Genomic DNA, 21,608 nt, shown 5'->3' with positions numbered 1-21,608 from the left:
CTGGACACCACCACCTTCAAGGGCCAGGGCTTCCCTACATCCCACTGCCTGGACGTGAAGGTGTTCTTCAAGGAGACGGACACGCACGCACTCCTGCACAGGGACAGCTACCACCCGGAACACACGTTCCCTGGGGTAGTCAAATCACAGCTGCTGCGGTTCCACAGGATCTGCACGCAGCGTGATGACTTCCTTGCGGCCACCCATACCCTCTTCCGGGTTTTGGTCCAGAGAGGCTACCCACGTCGCCTCCTCCGAAGTGCTCTGAGCACTTTCCGAGTGGTACGGCCCCGCAGAGAAACCCTCCACAACATCCCCTTGGTAACCACCTTCAGCTGTCGCAGCCGACTCCTCAACCAGAGGCTCAAACACAACCTTCACTCGCATCTGTTTTGGCAGCCCCTTTGTCACTGGTCACCCAGACACTTGTCTGGGACAGTCGTTGATTTACATGAATGCTAAAATGACAATCACACCTTAATGACACACCTCTGGAGAGGTGGTCTCAACAGTTGAAGAGGAAGATGGACAGAGGAAGACTCTGAAATTATCATTAAAAGTTGTGTTCTTGAAAATAAGGTTCTAAACAGCTTTTAATGTCATGTTTGATATGCTTTTGTTTCTTATTTTATGTATTACATGCTTGTAATAATTTTAATACTGTAACATGTACATGTACAGGGTTTACAGAGTTTGTGCCTACAGCAGACCAACATGTGTTTAACATATTCCCCTGTCTTGCAAGGGAACCACTTGGTCTACTGTAGCCTTCATTAATGATCCAATTTGAATTTGTATGCGTTTAGACTACTTTTCAGTCATGTGACCGGTGTCCCCATTTTAGTCAGGTTTGGGTGTATATAGGAAGAAGTGTTACCAATCACTTCGAGTTTGGTTTACGATACAGCTCCGGTGCGTTAGGCGCCTAGTCTTCATTGTGACATACCTTTGTTAACCATTGCTCTGAAGGTATGTTTTGTATTTGATGATATTTCATTATCATTGTATTGATTATCTTACTATTTAGATAATAAACTATTACTGTGCATTTTGACGTTACTTGTTCTCTTTGAAACGTATCTATCAGGCTACGGCAGTGAAAACTTAGATCTAGTCTGGTTGATGCGGCTAACTGATTATAAACATAGACTTTTGAGTAGGTTTTAACTTAAGGCCTCTGAGTCACTTACAGTGGATCTCCACGCTCCGAAGGAATTTACCGGGGCCTCTGAGTGATCGATTACATATCCTACTAGGTTGACTATGGTTAAATCTATATTATAGTAGAGATAAACGACTGTTTAGTGAACACGCATACTTTAGGGTCGGTGCTCTGATCAGGCAGGAGATTTTTACCTACGTCAGAGTTTCATGTCATTAACTGTTTAGCGCTCGAGGTTACAGGTAACGCACTTGTGCACGTGTCTTAAAATTGGAGTCAGATATTAATGAGTCAATTATCTCCCTGAGAATCTAACCTAAGGTGAATTCTGGTTCCCAAGCCAGGGACGAACACCAAGCGTCTCTGGCCTTTCGATTCACCGACTACAATTTGGTGTACCCTTGCGACGTGATCCTGTGAGCTGGCTCCGGAATCAACGGAACTGGGAATTAATTGGATTATTGTATTTTCTATGTTGTCTCTCCTGGGGTAAGCATATTTCTACAATTCCTATCAGCAAAGGATTGAGGGATACTCAGGATACGTATATAAATTTCTGTTTAGTATTGTTGTTTTCCATTTTATTCCATCTCAAGGACAAAGAACATGGATTTTCAGGGACATGACAGTATGAGTGTAGGACAGGGACAAGAGACCTTCCTAAACTTATGGTCACTCAGCGTGCACAAAACGCTAGTCCGTTTAACCGAAAAAGGTCATCACATTTATTCTGCGGATAATGATACACTCATGAAGTGGTTTGCGGAAACGGGCTGTAAACTTGACAAAAAACCCACGTTCGAAAAACTAAAGATAAAATCTGCGCTGGGATACTTAATGCATCGTAATATGTGCCAAACCGTTGATAGGATTGAAACTACTTTGACAAATATTCTACAGCTAGAAACAGCACGCTCTGTCGAAATGCAAAACCTACGACTAAAAGTTGAAGGATTTGATTATGACAAACAAACGTGGGCTAGGCAAAGTATTGCATTCCACAAAGAAATAACTGAGCTGCAGAATCAGCTCCAAAACGACAAGGGCTATAAAACTAAGCTAGAAGAATGTTGCAACAATGTAGGTTTTCCGGTAGCCTCGCTGAAACAATCTATTTTGGATTCTATGCGCCGTGAACAGGACAGTTCCGACGATGATATAGCTTCAGCAGATATCACCGCAGTCAGAAGGGCCAGGGGCAGACATGTTGGGGAACCGAAAGTTAGTGATGTAAGCGATCAGCTTAGTCTTGCCTCTAATGTTCGCGATCGTAGCCCAATGCGCAGGCCTACTAAATCAGTCAAGAAACAGACAACTAGCCATGCATCTAACGTTCAGGATCGTAGCCCAATGCGTACTAGACCAGTCAAGAAACAGACAACGTGTGATAATTCGGCTCAGGTATCTGTGATCAAAACCATAGTTGGGCCAAATGATACACGAACGACAGTCAGTCGTACACTAACTTGTGATGAATGTAATGCACACAAAAACGTTATAGGCGATCTACCTCGTAAGGAACCGTTTGAACCGTATTGGCACGCTCTACAAGCACAGACTAACACGTTCAACCTTGAATTGCGCGATGTATGGCAAATTGTTATGGTCACAATCCCGAGAGAGCTAAAATGCAAACTTTCGCCCGAATTAGCTGATGGTACAATCATGAATAAAAGAGCATTGGAGGAGGACAGCAACGTTTTAGAACGGTTAAAACAGTCTCTCATTGAAGTTAGAGGGCCAACACACACCGCGTGGGGAGTGATACTTAACCTAAAACAGGAAAGAGAAGAACCGTTTGAAACATTTGCTAGGCGTTTATGGACCGTGTTTAATGAATACTCAGGAATCAATAACCCAGACCACGACAATGCAGTGTTACTTCAGCTTCTAAAAGAAAATGCAGGCACTCACGTCCAAAAGGCAATCGCAGTTGGATCAGGCCCACCTCAAAATACTTTTGACGCCATTGTTAGATGGATAACAGACATGGAACGCTGCCAGATTAACATGCAGGGTCAGGTTGCAGCCACTAACTGGGTAACTGAAGGGCAACAAACAGTGAAGCCTACTCGGTCTGAAGTTAACTTTCCTTCATGCAATTATTGTAAAAAACCAGGCCATAAAACTGAAGATTGTCTTAAACTGCTAAACAAACCTAACTATAGACGAGAACCAAATTACACGCCTAGTAAGCCGTCTGCGCCAAAAGAGAATAGAGTTGAGTCGGATGAAATGCTCTATATTAGGAAAACCATATCGCAACTAACCAAAAGGATGCATGAGATCAGCAATGACAAAATGCATATAAGTCGGCAATAGGGGTGCGTGGCCTCCATTTCAATAGGGAGCGTGATTAACAGTGGGAACCGTATCAAAGTTAGAGCCAACCTCGGAGGCCGGTTATGTGATATGCTCGTAGATACTGGTGCCGCTTGCCCCTGCACAGACATTCCTATACCCCTAACTCGCGAGACAATGGAAATAGTTGGTATAGGCGATACAAAAATGACTGCAACTCGCACAAAAACCGCACGTTTGGACTTGGGTTCAGTTGTGATCAACGAACCATCTTGGTATTTACCTAACAATAGCGAGGGAACCGTTTTGGGTATGGACATCATGCAGAAACATGGTTTTGTTATAGATTGCCCAGAGAGGCAAATTGAAGTCATGACAGGAAAAAACACAAGGAGAGGCTCCTCCTTAAACAAAGCCAATGTTGTGTCAATTTCCATTCCAGACCCTGTTCAAATGCTAATGCTTAGGCACGAAAACCTATGGGCCAAAGGCAAAAACGACCACATCGTTGATCAACTTGGTAAACTAACAGCTTTGAAAAGCCAGCTCTGGCATCGAAACATACCTTTGCCCACACATGTCAGTGCAATCAAGACCGCTCCTGTGGATCTGAAAGAGTATCAGAAAGAACTCTGGACATCAGACAGGGAGTTGACACCACATTTACAGCAAAATGCTCTCGTTACAGTGGTTGAAGGTCTTGTACTGCGAGATGGGAAGTATGTATTTGACCCAGGGTCCGAGACACTCTTCACTGAAGGTGACATGAAAATTATAATTGTTAGACCTAAACAGGTGGTTCAACTCCACCAACATGAAAAATATTCATTACGCTGAGTTATTGTCCACTGTAACGATGTATGACAATAATGAATGTAAAGGTTGTCTTGGTTTTAATGTGACTTTTCCATTTATACACCCCAACCAAGTTTTTCCAAATTCCACTACCATACGCTCCCTGGGCGTCATTGTTAAAGACCAAATTATTAAGTGGGACCATATTACCGGCTATATGACTGTTAAGAGTAATGTCGTTTTTGTTGTTGTTTTTTTTTTTTTTTTTTTACCACTCCTTCTTGCTGTCATGAGACTTCAAGTTATGTTATTTGTACATGTAACACATTACTGCTTGTGTCCTTTAATGACAAATAAAAAAAAATTGATCGATGTTTATGGTTATTCTGATGCTATTCACTAACCACACCTTCTGCCTGGAGGTGGAGGTTAACCTGGCTAAGAAAACGGCAAGGATCCTGTCAAGTGCGTCAACCCTCCATGCTCAGCAAGCCTACACCTGGTGGGACTGGGTATTCCGTGGGTGTGTCATCGCCAGCCTCCTCATTTTAGCTGTCACCCTGTTCCAGTGTTGCTATTTCAAGCATCTCATCAATTCTCTCCGAACAGCCATGATCACCACTTTAATTCGTGTTCCCCTGAACCTTCCTGTGTTCCATGGGAACAAAACGGGGAAACTGTAGGGCTGTTTTGGCAGCCCCTTTGTCACTGGTCATCCAGACACTTGTCTGGGACAGTCGTTGATTTACATGAATGCTAAAATGACAATCACACCTTAATGACACACCTCTGGAGAGGTGGTCTCAACAGTTGAAGAGGAAGATGGACAGAGGAAGACACTTTAGGGTCGGTGCTCTGATCAGGCAGACGATTTTTACCTACGTCAGAGTTTCATATCATTAACTGTTTAGCGCTCGAGGTTACAGGTAACGCACTTGTGCACGTGTCTTAAAATTTGAGTCAGATGTTAACGAGTCAATTATCTCCCTGAGAATCTAACCTAAGGTGAATTGTGGTTCCCAAGCCAGGGACGAACACCAAGCATCTCTGGCCTTTCGATTCACCGACTACAACTGCAACTGGTCAACTCAAATTATTTGGTTCAATTTCATCATTTAGTCTCATGCTTTATGCAACTATAGATTAATAGGCCTGTTGTTATGACAGTACACAAGCACAGTTATTCCCCAAGCTTTCCCCACAGCTCACTTGGCACATGATGTCAGGAACAACCCTGTGGAAGATGGAGTCGCGTAGCCCGAAGCCCTTCTGTCCTCTGCACAGGACCCGGAAGTTCTCTGCCGTTTTGAGAACGATGTGGGGGAACAGTTCAATGATGATGGTTCCTAGGTTCTCGTTGTCGGCAGTGATGGTGAGGTAGACCCGGGGGTTGGATTCTCGGGAGTGCTCCTGGGCTCTGGACATCTGGGATGACATCACAGCCAAGGAATCTGATTGGCCCATGCGGCTCTGACACTCTGTGACAGTTTTCCTGAAGGACTCGGCCAGCTCAGGTGTTTCAAACTTAGCAGCGAGTGTCTCCACCTTGCCCTTGCCCTCTGGAGGGAGAGAAAGTAGGGGAGAGAAAAAAAGATGGAGAGAGAAGAAAGTAAACACCACAGGTCATTAAGCTATTTGGTTTACAGGATAAGGTTTTTACAATACACATATTTTAGAATCATTAAATACTTTAGTACTTCTATAAAGTTAAGGATATTGTGACAGCCCTCGTCAGCACTAATGGGGCACACCTGGGGATGCTGCAAGATAAAAAGGCCATCCTTTTCTCACTTTTACTCTCTCTCTCTTTCAGTGGTCAGATAGATTAATGCGGGGCTTTGACTGTCCCCTATACACCTCCCAACATTTGTCACTGAAAACTAACCACTCATCCTCTCGCATAACTGATTTACTGACCGGCATGCCTCATTGTATCATTTCAGTATTTAAGAAATACAATTCAGAATCAGAATGGGATTTATTCACCATGAAGATTTGCACGGACAAGGAATTTGCTTTGGCAGGAAGGTGCATACAATAAACATATAGGAACTTCAAATTTAAATATGTGGACTATCTATACTTGTGGACTATCCATACTAAGGGTACATAAACTAGCAGTACTAAGTGAAATTATAATTAAATAAAATGTGTTTAAAATGTATTTAAATGTATTTAAAATTATTAAAATGTATTTAAATTAAATAGATTAAACTACAACTCAGCCTGTAGTTACCCTTTGGCCATTTTGTAACAAGTGTGGGCTCATCTGGGATTTGAACCTGAGACCTCTCGCACCCCACGTGAGAATCCTACTGTCAGGCTGTAACAATCTAGTCTATTTCAGTGTTACTCACCAGCGTGATCTATGGCGGCCCAGACCAGTGCTTTGGCGGACGTGCTCATGGGTTTGAGGTCCATGGCCAGGGAGATTATGTGGTTAGCACACACCCTCAGCACCTTCTCCCTCCTCATCAGGACCCGGTAGAACCTCTTCTCTGGGTGGTACAGGATCTTGATGTCTCCCACGCCACGCTCCTTCCACTGGTTCAGGTCTCGATCCCAGCGGTACAGCTTTAGACCCTGAAATAATGAAAAATTACAAGCCAATATCAAACCTCCTATTTTTAAGTAAAATAATGGAAAACTTGTTTTTTCAACAGCTGAACAACTTGTTGGACGAAAATAACAGTTTTGATGTCTCCCAGTCCGGTTTTAATCAGCACCATAGTACTGAAACTGCTCTTGTTAAGGTCTTCAATGACATCCACTTAATCCACAGACAGTGCGAAAACTTAGTATTACTGGATCTGCATGCTGCATTTGACACGGTCGATCTTGACATACTACTAGACAGACTAAAAGTATGGGTAGGACTCAACTTAACTGGTTTGAATCTCACTTGAGGGACCGACAATACTTTGTAGCTAACTCTGTAGCTAATTACAGATCAGAGCTGATGATGACAATGATGACATGTGGTGTTCCCCAAGGTTCAATACTGGGGCCTCTTCTAGTCAACATCTACATGCTTCAACTGGCTCAGATTATGAAAAACAACAAAGTGTGTTATCATAATTATGCAGACGACACACAAATCTACAGAACTTTATCACCTGGGGACTATAATCCCATACAAGGGCTAGGTAAATGCATTGAAGAAATCAACAACTGTATGTGCCTGAATTTTCTTCAATTAAATAAATAAAAAACAGAAGTAATTGTTTTTGGTCCCAAGGACGAACGATTGAAAGTCGGTGCTCAGCTTCAATCGTTGATGTTAAAAACCACAAACCAAACCAGAACTCTAGGTGTAATTATGGATTCATACCTCAACCTGAACAGCCATATAAAGACAATTACAAACTCAGCCTACTACCACCTGAAGAATGTATCAAGGGTTAGAGAACTTATGTCTCAACAGGATTTTGGAGAAACTTGTCCATGCATTTATCTTCAGTAGACTCGACTACTGTAATGTTGTGTTCACAGGTCTCTGTAAAAAGTCAAACAGAAAGCTGCGGCTGATTCAGAACGCTGCAGCTCTAGTCCTCACTAAGACCAACAAAGTGGATGTGACGGCATTTTTTGACATAGTTACTAAGAGTGTTGTGGATCACATCACTCCAGTTCTGAAGTCTTTGCCTTGGCTTCCTGTCCAACAAATAATTGACTTTAAAGTCCTGTTGCTGGTTCATGAAGCACTGAATGGTTTAGGCCCTAAATACATTTGTGATCTGCTGCTACCTTCTGAACCATCCCGACCCCTCAGGTCATCTGGGACTGGTCTACTTTGTGTTCCAAGAGTCAGAATTAATATGGAGAAGCAGCGTTCAGTTTTTCTGCTCCACATATCTGGAACAAGGTCCCTGAAAGCTGCAGGTCTGCTGAGCCCTTCACCTCATTTAAATCCAGATTGAAGACTTTACTGTTTGCTGTTGCCTTTAATTTAACCAGATTCAATGATATCAATGTATGCATCTCACTCCTGCATTTTATTTCTTAAACTGCACTGCAACTTTTATTTTATTTCTTGCTTTTTGACTGTTTTTAATGTTTTATCGAATGTTCTTAATTGTTATCTTATTTGAATTGCCTTGTTGTTGAAATGTGCTATACAAATAAACTTGCCTTGACTTGGCTTGCCTTGGGTGCTGGTGCAGCTTCAAAAACTGTGGCATCAGCGCTTGTCCATGAGAAGTTCAAATCTACCAAAGAAAACTTGAGACAAGTTCAGACAATGTGCATTGCTGATTGAAACTATTTATCTAATCCTTTAGTTTTTTCCATGATCGTTTCAGTTGTCATTAACATAAACCTACCTGACTGTCCAAATGCAAATTCCCCAGTGTTCTGGGCCAAATAAGCAAATAAGCACCCTCCTCCGAAAGTCTTGAAGCCAGATGAAGTGTCTATAAGGAGAAAAACAAAACTGTTCAGAAAACTCCATAAATGTTTTATTTTGTATTGAAAGAATAGCAGCAATTCGTTATACCTTGAGTAATAGTAGTAGTGGTAAAGTTTGTGCTGACAGTGGTAGAGTCTGCTGCAGCAGGCGAGTAGTTGGATGGAGCAGGGGGGGAGTCGGCTGGTGCAGGAGGGGGAGACGGATGATGCAGGGGGTCAGTTTGAAGCCTGTACAACGTTCTGTCATGGATTGTTTATGGACAAGTATGATCATGATAGGCCAGATTGTGATCAGCAATGCAGTTTAATGCAGGTACAATAATAGATATGATTACTTGATCAAAAACTCACTGTATGTGACAATGTCCAGCATCTTCTCCCAGACTCTCAAGGTCAGGTTGCCCAGATGTTTGGCCACGTCTATCAGCGCTCCTGAGACCAGCTGTGGATCCGGCAGACTGGACTGGGCTCTGGAAGAACATTCTGGAGTCAGAGCTGCTGTGGGGTTAGGTTCACAACCACAGGACGCAGGTCACTTACCTTTTCTCTGTGTCCTTGTAGTTCTGTGGAGATACAGAACATGAAGTTAGACACTCATAAACACACCCAGCCAGCCATTCAATATGAACTTAGAGAGATCAGTCCTGACCTGCAGGAATGAGATGTCTTCAGCTCTCAGCTCCTTCTCTATGGCTCTGATTGTGACGCCTACAGTTGTGATACACAAATACTATAGAGAAACACAGTGGTCCAGAGAAGGCTGAAGAACTCCAAAATAATGTTAACGAGTCCATTACTGTAACAGGAGACAAGGGAACAGCTTAAGGTTTGAGCTCATGATTGACTTAGCATTTCTGATGAGTAAAAATAGGTCAAGGTGGGGATGCAATTCTCTGTCTCACCCACCCCCCACTCCCTTACTGGCCCCCAAAGTACTGGCTATGTACCCCACATTTGATGGTCGAGGGGTGTGGGGTGTGTGTTGCAGCCCACGGTTGCCAAAACCAGCAGGAAACATGAATTTCCCCTGATCTTGTTTCCTGTTACTGCTTTGTCCCCTGGCTCTTGACACGATCACCCAACCTGGCAACCGCATGTTTAAGGTGCTGTGACTTATGTAACGTCATGAGACTATCTCCTGGTTTAGACAGGAAACACCCAGCTAGCCAGCTGTGAGTGTGTGCATATTTGTGTTTGTGTGTCTACAGTGTTGCCAGACCAAGCACGCATCCAGGATTTAGACTAGAGAGATTTCCTGTTTTTCGGCTTCAGTTCAGGTCTTGGCTGCCCTCTTTCTACCGCAATCCACGCAAGCCTCAGCCCTGCTCTGCTACACTCAACCTAATAACAGAGCTGGGACCAGTTCAGCCCCACACAAACCACAGCATTTACCAACAGCTTGACATGTAATACCTGACCTGGGTCAGGTATTATATGTCATACCTGGGTCAATATCAAGCATGTCCTGAATTCCAGTGATGTCTCTCATGAAGTGACACATTGCACATTGATATTACATGTTGTAGCATGTGCTTCAAGTATGTGGTTGTGTGTGATAAGGCGTTTGCTAGCCTGGTGTGTTCATTCTAAGCCCTGGGTATTTGTTCTGTGATATCTCTCTAACTAGGCTTATCGTGTTGCGTGTGTGTCTGCTGTATTGCTTAGAGGACAAGGCCGATATGAACACTTGTCTTATCTGCGTTTCACAATGGCAGACAATATCTCTCATTCTGTCTGTTTCTCTCCCTGTCATAAACTGTATGAAAAATAAGCTCTCACCAGTTAAACTAGGACGACAAAGGTTTGCTTAGTGATATCTAAGTCTAAGTGTGATATCTTGGAGCCATCATATAATACCTTATGCCATATCAAATGGCATTGATTTGGAGAGAAAACTAACTTACATAATTACATAAACCAACTTACATAAACACAAACTGAATAGCTAAGTATGCAAACATATACATTTTCTTTATTTGTAGAAAAAGCAATACTTTTTTCCAGGTCCCTGTCATCACACACATGGAACAGAAAGTCATCACTTTGCATGTGGCCACACAAAACACCTACATAACAATTTGTAAATGATTTATGAGCATTACTAATAATCATAAATTCAATTAGAAATAGATGTAAAATATTTATTAACATATCCCTTAACCATTACATGATATCAAATACATTATATGTATGATTACATACTGTATATCCATATGTTTATAAGTTGTTTCCCAACCTCTACCTAATGCTTTCTTACTGACCTTATAAACCCATAACTTGACTTTTACAACTTGTTTATAATTGCCAAATCTAATAAATATGACCATATTAGGTTATCTATGGTTATAAATATATACAGTACATTATTTAGAAATTATGAACAAATGATAACCAAAAACATTATCATATAATTTAGACTATGAATTCTTATTGAATCAGTTGTAACAATATGTATCCATAGATTTTTTATAGATTATTAACATTTACAAGTGTTACAAAAATAAAAGCATGTCATCTTGATTCAAGTCCCATGGCCTTGAGTAGTATTCACTGTAAGCTCTACTTGTAAGAACCTTGATTAACATGTAAGAACCTTGATTAACATGTGATCTAAGAAAAGGTCATTCTGCCCTGACAATGTCTGATTACCTAATCAAATCTCATACAATACCCCTAAAGAATTAGACCATGGGACGTGACAGTAAGAGGTTCATAATATAATTAGAGTGGTCTAACCCCACAGTGGTCAATTGATCCCTCTATAAAGTATTCTCTCTCTCTCTCTCTCTCTCTCTCTCTCTCTCTCTCTCTCTCTCTCTCTCTCTCTCTCTCTCACACACACACACACACAAACACACACCTCTCTCCCAGCTAAGCCCACTCACTCTTCCTGGCTGAAAGGATATGTAACACGGACAATACGCGAATATCCTGTATGGCAAGGTGAGGTACTAGATTTGACCTGCATGATGATGGATCAGCAAGCAGACCGGTATAGAGAGAAGGACAGACAGGTAGACAGACAGGTATAGAGAGAAGAACAGACAGGTAGATAGACAGGTATAGAGAGAAGGTCAGACAGGTAGACAGACAGGTAAGGAGAAAAGGACAGACAGGTAGACAGACAGGTATAGAGAGAAGGACAGACAGGTAGACAGACAGGTAAGGAGAAAAGGACAGACAGGTACAAAGACAGGTATTGAGAGAAGGACAGACAGGTATACAGGTTAAATATCATCATCTCCCTCTCTCTTCCCCGTCAAGTGGAGTTAAGGGGAGTCAAGTGACTGAGCGGTTGGGGAATCGGGTTAGTAATCTGAAGGTCGCCAGTTTGATTCCCGGCCAGGCCATATGACGTTATGTCCTTGGGCAAGGCACTTCACCCTACTTGCCTCGGGGGGAATGTCCCTGTACTTACTGTAAGTCGCTCTGGATAAGAGCGTCTGTTAAATGACTAAATGTAAATGTCTCTCTCTACCTCCTCCCCTCATCTCCCCCTCATCTCCCCCTCCTCTCTCCCTGTTTCAGATGGCTGCTAAGTGGTCCATGAGGCTTGGCCACTAACGTTAACTGGCTGGTGAGCCCCAAGGCTGGTATGAAGATGGTCACTGCCACCATGGTGGTGACACCTGGACCTCACCTCAGCACACCTGCTCACTGCTGTCTTCTCATGTATGTTACAGCTGAATGTTGAATGAACAGAAGGTTAAACACCTCCCCCCTTCCTCCCCCCCCCCCCCCCCCCCACACACAAACACACTACTCACCAACCTGGGACCTGTCTGCAGCTGAACCACCAAGCTGAAGTTAAGCACCTGCTACAAGGAGCTGCTAGCTCCACACTGCCCTCTGAGTCTAGTCCTTCTACCAGAGCTTGCAGATTATTATTGTTGATATTCAATGTGTTTCATTACCAAAGGCTTCATTATTTTGAATGTAATGCTTGACAAACAGTCGATAGTTGTATAGTATCTAAACTGGGACAAGGTTGAAACAGTTTACTGATGGAATAATCTGCTGTACTATGTTGCCCTCTACTGGTAAAGGAGAGAACTGTATGAATCAAATTCAGGAGCATGTGAAAGATAAACAATATTGTACCACACTATGACATTTATAATGTTTTATTAGAGAAACACAAAGTACAAAGCTGAATAAAGACAAAATTGATGTTCAAATATACAAAGTAAAATAACTGAGAAAGCTGACTAAGCATTTGATTTGGAAATGATTGGCAGAAGGATTTATGCATATAGAGCTATTGTGATTATATTTATATACTGTTTATATAAAGCATGATATTATTATTTAGCTATTTAGAATGAATTAGCTCCTACTGATCTTTGTTCTTTGTACCCGGATGCTCATGTTAGAGATTGTTTTCTTTCATGACAGGAAAGTTGTAAACACAAACAATGTGCTGTTCTACTGTTCCAGATAGAGGTGGTACCATCTCTAATGACTGTGCTGTTCTACTGTTACAGAAGCCTTCACTGGTAAGATCCTCAGAGGGTGCCGAATTCTGCCATTCCAAATGTATGGAAACACTTTCTCAATGGGCCTCATTCACCAAATGTTCTTACGAACAAATTTGTTCTCAAACCCCACTTACGCAGTTTTCACAAAGATTCTGGCATTCGCCAATGTTTTCTTATTTGGGATTTGTTCTTAGGCAAGAACAGAATTGACGCACACCCAAGAGCACTCTTACGCACAATTGAGAGCTGACATGTTTGCGCAAAATAAGTAGTTATACCTTTTTCGTCCGTTCTAATTTAAAATAGAATATTTCTCTCCTTTATAATTTTCCAACTAATAATTTTCATGATTGTACACATTTTTTTGTTTGTTTTAATAAATACACACTACACTTACACTTCTGCTCATTTGTAAAGCACTTGGAATTTCATTGGGTATGAATTGTGCTAGGCCTATATAAATACAGTATTTTACAATCGCTATGACCGTTTTTTCAATACCTTTAACAAGTTTCCTAAACTCTTAACACAGTGAGCACAACATCCGTCTGTGTAGGCTGTACAATTAACATATTTCTTGTTGCTTTGACACAAAATGCATAGAGTAAATACCCATTTTAAATGCTTGAACTTCTTTTACATACAAGCTCAACCAAGACCAAAACAATCGATTTGTACTGCCCAATTTACCAATGTTTTCACACTGTCAGCAAAACAGACAACATCATGTTCAAAACCTAAATTATTGGCTAAAGTCAAAGGGAACAGCTGTTTATATTGTGAATTGAAACACAAATATATCCCCAGTATTTTATTCCATTGCTAATGAGAAACAGCTGAAGTTATGCAAATACTGTACATCACAGCTGATTCCCAACTAGGAAACACTCAGGTGTGGAGGTTCTTTCAATTGCATGACCATATGGTATAGACAGTAAAGAGGACCTCTTTGGGCTGATCTGGTGTGGAAAAAGAACAATATAGAGCAACACAAAAAAAATAAGAATACAGTAATGCCTGCACAAGGGAGAGGAAGACAAGTACCAGGACAAGGGAGAGGAGTGGGACAAGGGAGAGGGAGAGGAGTGAGACAAGTGCAAGGGAGAGGAAGACAAGTACCAGGACAAGGGAGAGGAAGACAAGTACCAGGACAAAGGAAAGGAAGACAAGTACCAGGACAAGGGAGAGGGAGACAAGTACCAGACCAAGGAAAGGAGTGGGACAAGGGAGAGGAGTTAGAATGTGTGGTGGCGCTCAGAGAAGGGCCAGAGCTAGGGTAATACTGTAAATGGAAGCTATATTGCATATTTCTTGTCCTGTTGCAAATGACGCCTTTACTGCAGCAATTATGTTTCTGTCTTCTTTTTTTTAATACAGTAACCGTACATTCTATAAAGCTACTCTGAGATGGGTCATTCAAAAATTTTTAAACTGTAGCCTTGCTTTGCCTTCAATTCAAATCAATGATGTTAACAGGTAACTTTGCCATCAAATACGTGACTTATCACTGTATTTATAGGCCCAAAGTAGGCTTTTTCCGCACACTAGGACTACACCACACAATGGCGTATTTATTGCTGCTGCAAAATGTTGAGGAGCGTTCCCTGAGGAGGGAACACATCTTCCTTGACCATACCGATATATTTGCGACGAGAGCGACGAGTAGGCTACCTGTTGGAACGCTTTAGGCTACCAAGAGCAGTCCTCATGGATATTTGTAACAGTCAACTGATTTCTAGGCTGAAAACAACTGATGTTTTTTTGCTTAAGAATTCAGATTAAAGTTAAACCATTTATGTTTTCACTACATCAGTTTTGCGCACTTCTCCAGATACAGCGTTCACTGCATGAGTAATAGCATTCTATGCATCGGTTTTATTTACTGCTTTGTATCCACAGCTGACGCTATTACAGTTTTTTACAATCGCTATGACACTTTTTTCAATACCTTTAACAAGTTTCCTAAACTCTTGACACAGTTAGCACAACATCCACCTGTGTTGGCTATACAATTAACACATTTCTTGTTGCTTTGACACAAAATGCATAGAGTAAACACAAATTTTAAATGCTTGAACTTCTTTTACACACAAGGTCAACCAAGACCAAAACAATCGATTTTTACGGACCAATTTACCAATGCTTTAACACTGTATGTCAGAACAGATAACACTATGTTCAAAACCTAATTTATTGGCTAAAGTCAAAGTGAACAGCTGTTCATATTGTGAATTGAAACACAAATATATCCCCTGTATTTTATTCCATTGCTACTGAGAAAAAGCTGGTTGAAGTTATGCAAATACTATAAATTACAGTTGATTCCCAACTAGGAAACACTATGGTGTTGAGGTTCTTTCAATCGCATGACAATATGGTATATATACTGCAAAGTGGAGCTCTTTGTGCTGATCTTGTGTGGAAAAAAAACAATATAGAGCAACACGAAGAAAGTAAGAATACAGTAATACCGGCACGAAGGAGAGGAAGACAAGTACCAGGACAACGGAGAGGAGTGGGGCAAGGGCAAGGGAGAGGGAGAGGAGTTAGAATGTGTGGTGGCGCTCAGAGAAGTGCCAGAGCTAGGGTAATACTGTAATTGGCAGCTAAATTGCATATTTCTTGCAGTAATGTCCTGTTGCAAATGAAGCCTTTACTGCAGCAATTGTTTCTGTCTTCTTTTTTTCAATACAGTAACCGTACATTCTATAAACCTACTCTGACATCGGTCATTCATTTTTTGTTCTGAATTTCTGCAGCAAAAGAAACAAAATGCATGCATTTTCTAAACCCAACAAAACTAAAATGTAGAGGCTTCAAAAGACACTGCATTGCAAACACAATCTATAGTCCATATACTGTGAGACCTGACACATACCTGCATAAATGAATGCAGTTTCTGTAATTTCATCTGATGTTAGTGTTTTTTATGACATTGTGCTTTGATTGACTAAATGTTCCTGTGAAAAGAGAACATGTGTTAGTGTTTGGTAGACATGGTGTCATGTTTAGTGTATTTTTGTGTTATGACAATTAGTGTTTGAGTTTAGTTTACAATGTGTGATTTTGAGCATGAAATTAACAGTTTTGCCAATTATGTGTGGTAGGTGTGTTGGTGCGTTAAGAGTTTAGAAAACTTGTTAAAGGTATTGAAAAAACTGTCATAGCGATTGTAAAAAAACTGTAAATATGATGTGTCATTAGTCGCTAACTTCTTGCAGCTGTACCTCCACTTCAGAATTATTATTACGTCTTTCCGTCTTTTGTCGAGCCCTCCATCGTCTTGACCACGTCGTTTTGACATTTCTCTGAGTGTGCACACGGCCCTGCCATATCATGCCCTTTTATGGGAATTAACGGGGCGTTTACCTATGCTAAATAGGAGCAACGGGGCACGAGCTTTCAACTTACAAAATATTGGGATTCATCATTCTAAGAACACACCTGCGAACAATTCTGCTGTTTAAGAACGCTTCATGAATCACACGTAGATTTTTCTTAGGAACTTTCTTAAGAACAAATTTAAGAAATAACTTAGGAAGATATTGTTGAATGAGGCCCAATTGAGAGTGCGTGTGAATGTGGGTAGGTGGGTGTTTCTATCAGGGTCAGAGAATGACAGCTTTCCTCTGTCCCAGTCCAGCTGCACTCTGATCCTCTGGGGTTTCTGTCTCACTGTGAGAACAGTGAGTGATCCTGATGAGGATGCTGCTCTGTATTTACCTCGGTAGAACCAGATTCCACACCATATGACTCCCTTCCTTTGGACAGACTTTGTCAACACACCAAGTGACCAGTGTGTATTTCCAACCTCAACATCCCAGCTGTGTGTCCCTGAGTTAAAGCCCTCAGAGCCCATGACCCATCCACAGTAATCAATCCTCTCTGGGTTGTCAGGAAGCTGCTGTCTCTCCTGACTGAAATCTCACACTGGTCAGATCCTCAGACAGGATGAGGTGTGTGTTGGCAGTGTTGGGGTCCAGAATCACAGGAGCTGAGGAGAGATATCAGGTTTGTGTTGATGCAGTGTTTGATGTTAAAACCCTCACACACCAGAAGTTGACACCATGACAAACCCAGTAATGATGACTGTACATATCATGTAAGTGGATGTAATTGTTATTCTACATGCATTGATCATGCTGTATTCAACATATCAGGCTGGTATTGGTGTGAGATGCAATACATTAAGTAACAATGGTCATGTTCAGATTGTAGCCTGTACTGTCTAGACCCCAAAGCCGCCAAGCTGCGCCATTAGAGTTTCAGCCAAAGCCAGCTAATAATTTTGTAAGCCAAATTGAGCCGCCATCGGATATTTATTAGCTGAGCCAGCTCACTCACAGTGAATTGATGACCAATCAAAATTGCGCTTTTTCCCATAGTGATGATCATAGTTAGCAAAAGAAGAAACGCATTGTTCTCACACACTGAAATGGCGGAAACTAGAAAAGGTAATTGTGTTGTTATCACATTCTTTACTTATTTCTACATAGCATACTCAGACTTTAGTTTGATCTTTATTTTTTGGAATTAAAACTGTTAACGAGTGAGTTCTAAATATTACCGACGCTTCCACCAGGGTGAGCCATTTTTTTCAAAACGTAAGCTAGCTAGCTTTAGTTAGCTTCCGTTACCTAGCAACCTAGCATAATACTCATAGCAATGCTACTACCTGCTAGTTACTTGTTAACCTCCTAATTGTAAATTTTGAAGCCATACTATAGCGTTTGTCATATAGTTGTTGTCTATTGGAAAATAGTCGGTTGGAATGTGTGACAGTACTGTGGGGCCCGCTTTCAAACGATCACATATGTGGGACGCTACTAATTAACAGGTTGAATGCCGTTTTGTTGTTGTGTCTGGGTTAGTGTTTAATCAATATTTTTGTACTCGTTTAGGACTCAACAAATATGTCAGCAGCACACGACCACGCGCACAATTACAGTTTTTTTCAATCGCTAAGAAGCGCTTACCCATACTTCGGATACTTTTTCTAAACTCTTAACACAGACTGACACCTACAAAACACAATTGGCCAAATGGATAATTTTCTTCTCAAAAACACATTTTGTAAAATATATCCTAACTCTCCATTTCAATACAGAACACATGTTTCTCTGCACACACTGACTTTACCAAAACACTGGAAATCTGACTCAAAATGAAAATATTCTGTCAAAGAATAACACTTGTTTTCACTTCACAAGGTACATGCAGTCAATCAAAGTACACCAGGTTTCAAAATACTGGCTATTGTTGACATTATAAAAACTGCATAGACTTATGTTTCAGGTATTTGCATGGAAAACATTGCAACATAGCAATCCACCTTTTACACTAAATTTCTTGGTTGGGAACTGTATGTCCACATATACAATAATGTTCACATTCAAACACATTTCAGTAAAAAGCAAATCAGTTCTTTTTTTTCTTACTGTTTACTACGTAAAGGAAGTACAGTAGAAACACAGTATACAGTAATAGAACAGAAAAAAGTTTTACAGTAATGCTGACAGTGAACAAAATATTGGTTTGTTGAAAGATGCGTATAATGGAGGCAACCATTGACCGCCTCAACTTGGGTTGCACTCTTTCACCAGCCTCTCTTAGTGAAAGACCGTGGTTGATTACATGGTCAATGATAGTGGTACGAAGTTCATCACTGACTACTGTTCTTGCAGCCCTTGGAATGCCACCACCATGCATTCTTACACCTCTACCTTGCCCTTTAATTGGGCCTGGTCTTATCCCCAGCCCTGCTCCTCTCACTGTACCTGCACCTCTCCCTCCATCTCTCACTGGGCCTGCTCGAATCTCCCTGGGCCCCTTGCTCTTCCTCGTCCAAACATTACAGTGTTTGTATTTGTCTGTTTCTGTTTCCTAAATCCAACAACATCTCTCCTCAGAGTCCTTCTTTTATAGTAATTGAAGGAAATAACCCTCTAAGCTACACTGGAATCAGCTGTGGTTGGTCCACTTTACCCAACATAAATCAGCTGTGTGTCCATTTATCAATTGTCTTTTTTTTGTTTGTTGCTGAGATATGTTGTTTTTGAACTAATATCATTGCAGAAGCAGATGTTTTTATACTGTATCTAAGGTTTGGATCATTGTTTTTGCTATTGATGGATGTTGTGTGTTAACATTCGTAAATACTACACAAACAATTCATCATTTTGTTGGGAGGTATAGCTTGTCTGTTAAGAAAATGAAAGCGTTGTGGAAATGTCTTCACTGACAGCATATTGTGTGAAAAAGACATGAAATATGTGAATTGTATGGCCAAAAAAGACTGATGCTGTGCTAATTGTGTTAAGAGTTTAGAAAAAGTATCCGAAGTATGGGTAAGCGCTTCTTAGCGATTGAAAAAAACTGTAAAAGATGCTGGTGTGACATGGAGGCCTCACAGAGTTGATTCTGCTCGTAGTGTTCGTTCACAGTTTTGGACACATATGGGCGTTAGTGGCCAACAATCGCATTGATGACAAACTTTACTGCAAACTCTGCTTTGAAGCAGAAATGACCAAAGAACAAGGAATGCTATCAAAAGTGTACAGCTTGGGAGAAAAAACATCAAGTGGAAACTTCTTTGTTCATGCAAAAGCTGAACACAAGGAGAGTACAATATTTCTCAAAGAACAATCAACTAAACTGACTAACTGGATCCAAACTGTGCCTAAAGGAAGCCCAGCTACTTCCCAGTTTGATATTAATCGTGACATTGTGTTGTGGCTGTGCAAAGACCTGCTTCCTTTTGAATTAATAGAAAAGGAAGGTTTCCAAGCGTTCAACAAGAAAAATATCCATCTTAATTTGCCAACCAGCAGAACCCTTGCAACAACAGCCCTGGCTGATGTCTACATGGCTTTGAAGTCCAAAGTGAAAGAAGAACTACTGGCAGACATTGTCAGTGGTAACCTAATGTTAGATGGCTGGACTGATGCTGACCATCGATACCCATATGTTGGTGTGAGACTCTGCACTGTAGATGCAAACTGGAATTTCCTTCTGTTAACACTTTGTGTTAAACCTGTAGAAAGTCACACATCAGAAAGCCTTACAGTGATTGTAAGGGAATTACTGGACAAATTCCTCCCCAAAGACAAACATGTATTGCTCTTTAACACAACAGATGGGGCAGCTAATATGATTAAGTTGTCCCGGCTACTGGGCCATGAGAGAGTAACATGCGTAGCACACAGTTTACACAACTTACTCATAACAGACACTCTTACCAAAATCCCTGAAGCGCAAGCACTAATTTCCCAATGCAAAGACATTGTCAGCGCACTGCACTTCAAGTCACATCTAATAGATGAATTTGTGTTGGAGCAGAAAGAGGCAGACATATATGCCAAGATTCGAAACCTGCAGGAAGAAATTGAAGCAGATTCCAATGATCCAATTGATGAAATGGATGATGCACAGGATGGGCAGCTGGGAACTGAGAAATCAAAACAGGGTCCAAAGACACACAAAACACTAAAGACTACAGTGCCAACACGTTGGAACAGTGTCCTCAACATGATCAGAAGCCTAGTCAGTTTGCATAAAGAAGTCAATGAAATCCTGAAGAGGATAGGAAAGGCCTTGTTATGCCTCATGCCTGATGACATCAAGCTACTTGGTGACTTAGTTAGCTTTTTGGAAGACTTTGAGAAATTCACACTCATGAAGACTCATCAAGAAAATCTGTGCAGTGGCTCCCAAAGATCCACCACTAATGAAGAAAGTCAAAGAACTAATCGTGAAAAACATGGACAAACTAATCCCCATTACAGATCTGGTTAAAGCCTCTGCAGTGTTTGATCCGGCTGTTAGAGATATCACTATGACAAAGGATGAAAGCAGAGAACTGCTGCAGAATCTCCATGAGAAACTGAACTCCTCCAGGTAACATTGACATTTCAGTGTACTACTATTGCTTTCTTTTCTTATGCTTCCAGCAGCCATTTGCCTTATGCATATATTGTACTCTTCAGATTCAGCTCAACAGTCTTTGCGGTTGGAGATGAGAGGACAACTACTGATGGTGGTTCTGGTGGTCCTTCTGGTGGCAACGGTGACCACCACCCTCAAGACGATGGAGATGTGGGAACAAGTGCGAAACGCCTGCGACTAGAATTATTAGCGGAGGCACAAGAAGATGCAGCAGCTCATTCTTCATGTTGTATCCTTGACCAAGAGATAGATGATTTTCTTGCCATCAGAACAAGACACCAAGGAGCATTAGACTTTTGGCGGACCCATAGCAATACTTTCCCAGCACTGTCCGCTATGGAACGGTGCTACCTCTGCATTTCACCAGGGAGTGTGCCGGTGGAATGCTTGTTTAGCTCCACTGGCCTTCTGCTCAATGGCAAACGATCATCACTTACTCCTTCAAAGTGTAATATGATGACCTTCATTCATGATAATGCCAAGTTCTTGTATACAACTTAAACTCATATGATTAATATATT

The 21,608-nt window shown here is 41.3% G+C and overlaps 1 protein-coding gene across 1 annotated transcript in view; it reads right to left on the bottom strand.

Annotated features, from left to right (window-relative positions):
- Nucleotides 1-21,608, bottom strand: part of LOC124469784 (E3 ubiquitin-protein ligase TRIM39-like) — a 39,986-nt gene that overhangs the window by 10,066 nt on the left and 8,312 nt on the right. The window contains 7 exon segments of the mRNA XM_047023280.1: nucleotides 5,468-5,817; nucleotides 6,616-6,841; nucleotides 9,027-9,135; nucleotides 9,206-9,228; nucleotides 9,315-9,373; nucleotides 16,717-17,065; nucleotides 17,067-17,137. Of these exon segments, the coding sequence (XP_046879236.1) occupies nucleotides 5,468-5,817; nucleotides 6,616-6,841; nucleotides 9,027-9,135; nucleotides 9,206-9,228; nucleotides 9,315-9,373; nucleotides 16,717-17,065; nucleotides 17,067-17,137 (1,187 nt within the window).

The sequence above is a fragment of the Hypomesus transpacificus genome, chromosome 7 (genome assembly GCF_021917145.1).
Source record: "Hypomesus transpacificus isolate Combined female chromosome 7, fHypTra1, whole genome shotgun sequence".
Taxonomy (NCBI): Eukaryota; Metazoa; Chordata; class Actinopteri; order Osmeriformes; family Osmeridae; genus Hypomesus; species Hypomesus transpacificus.
This window is presented reverse-complemented; position numbering and strand designations above follow the sequence as displayed.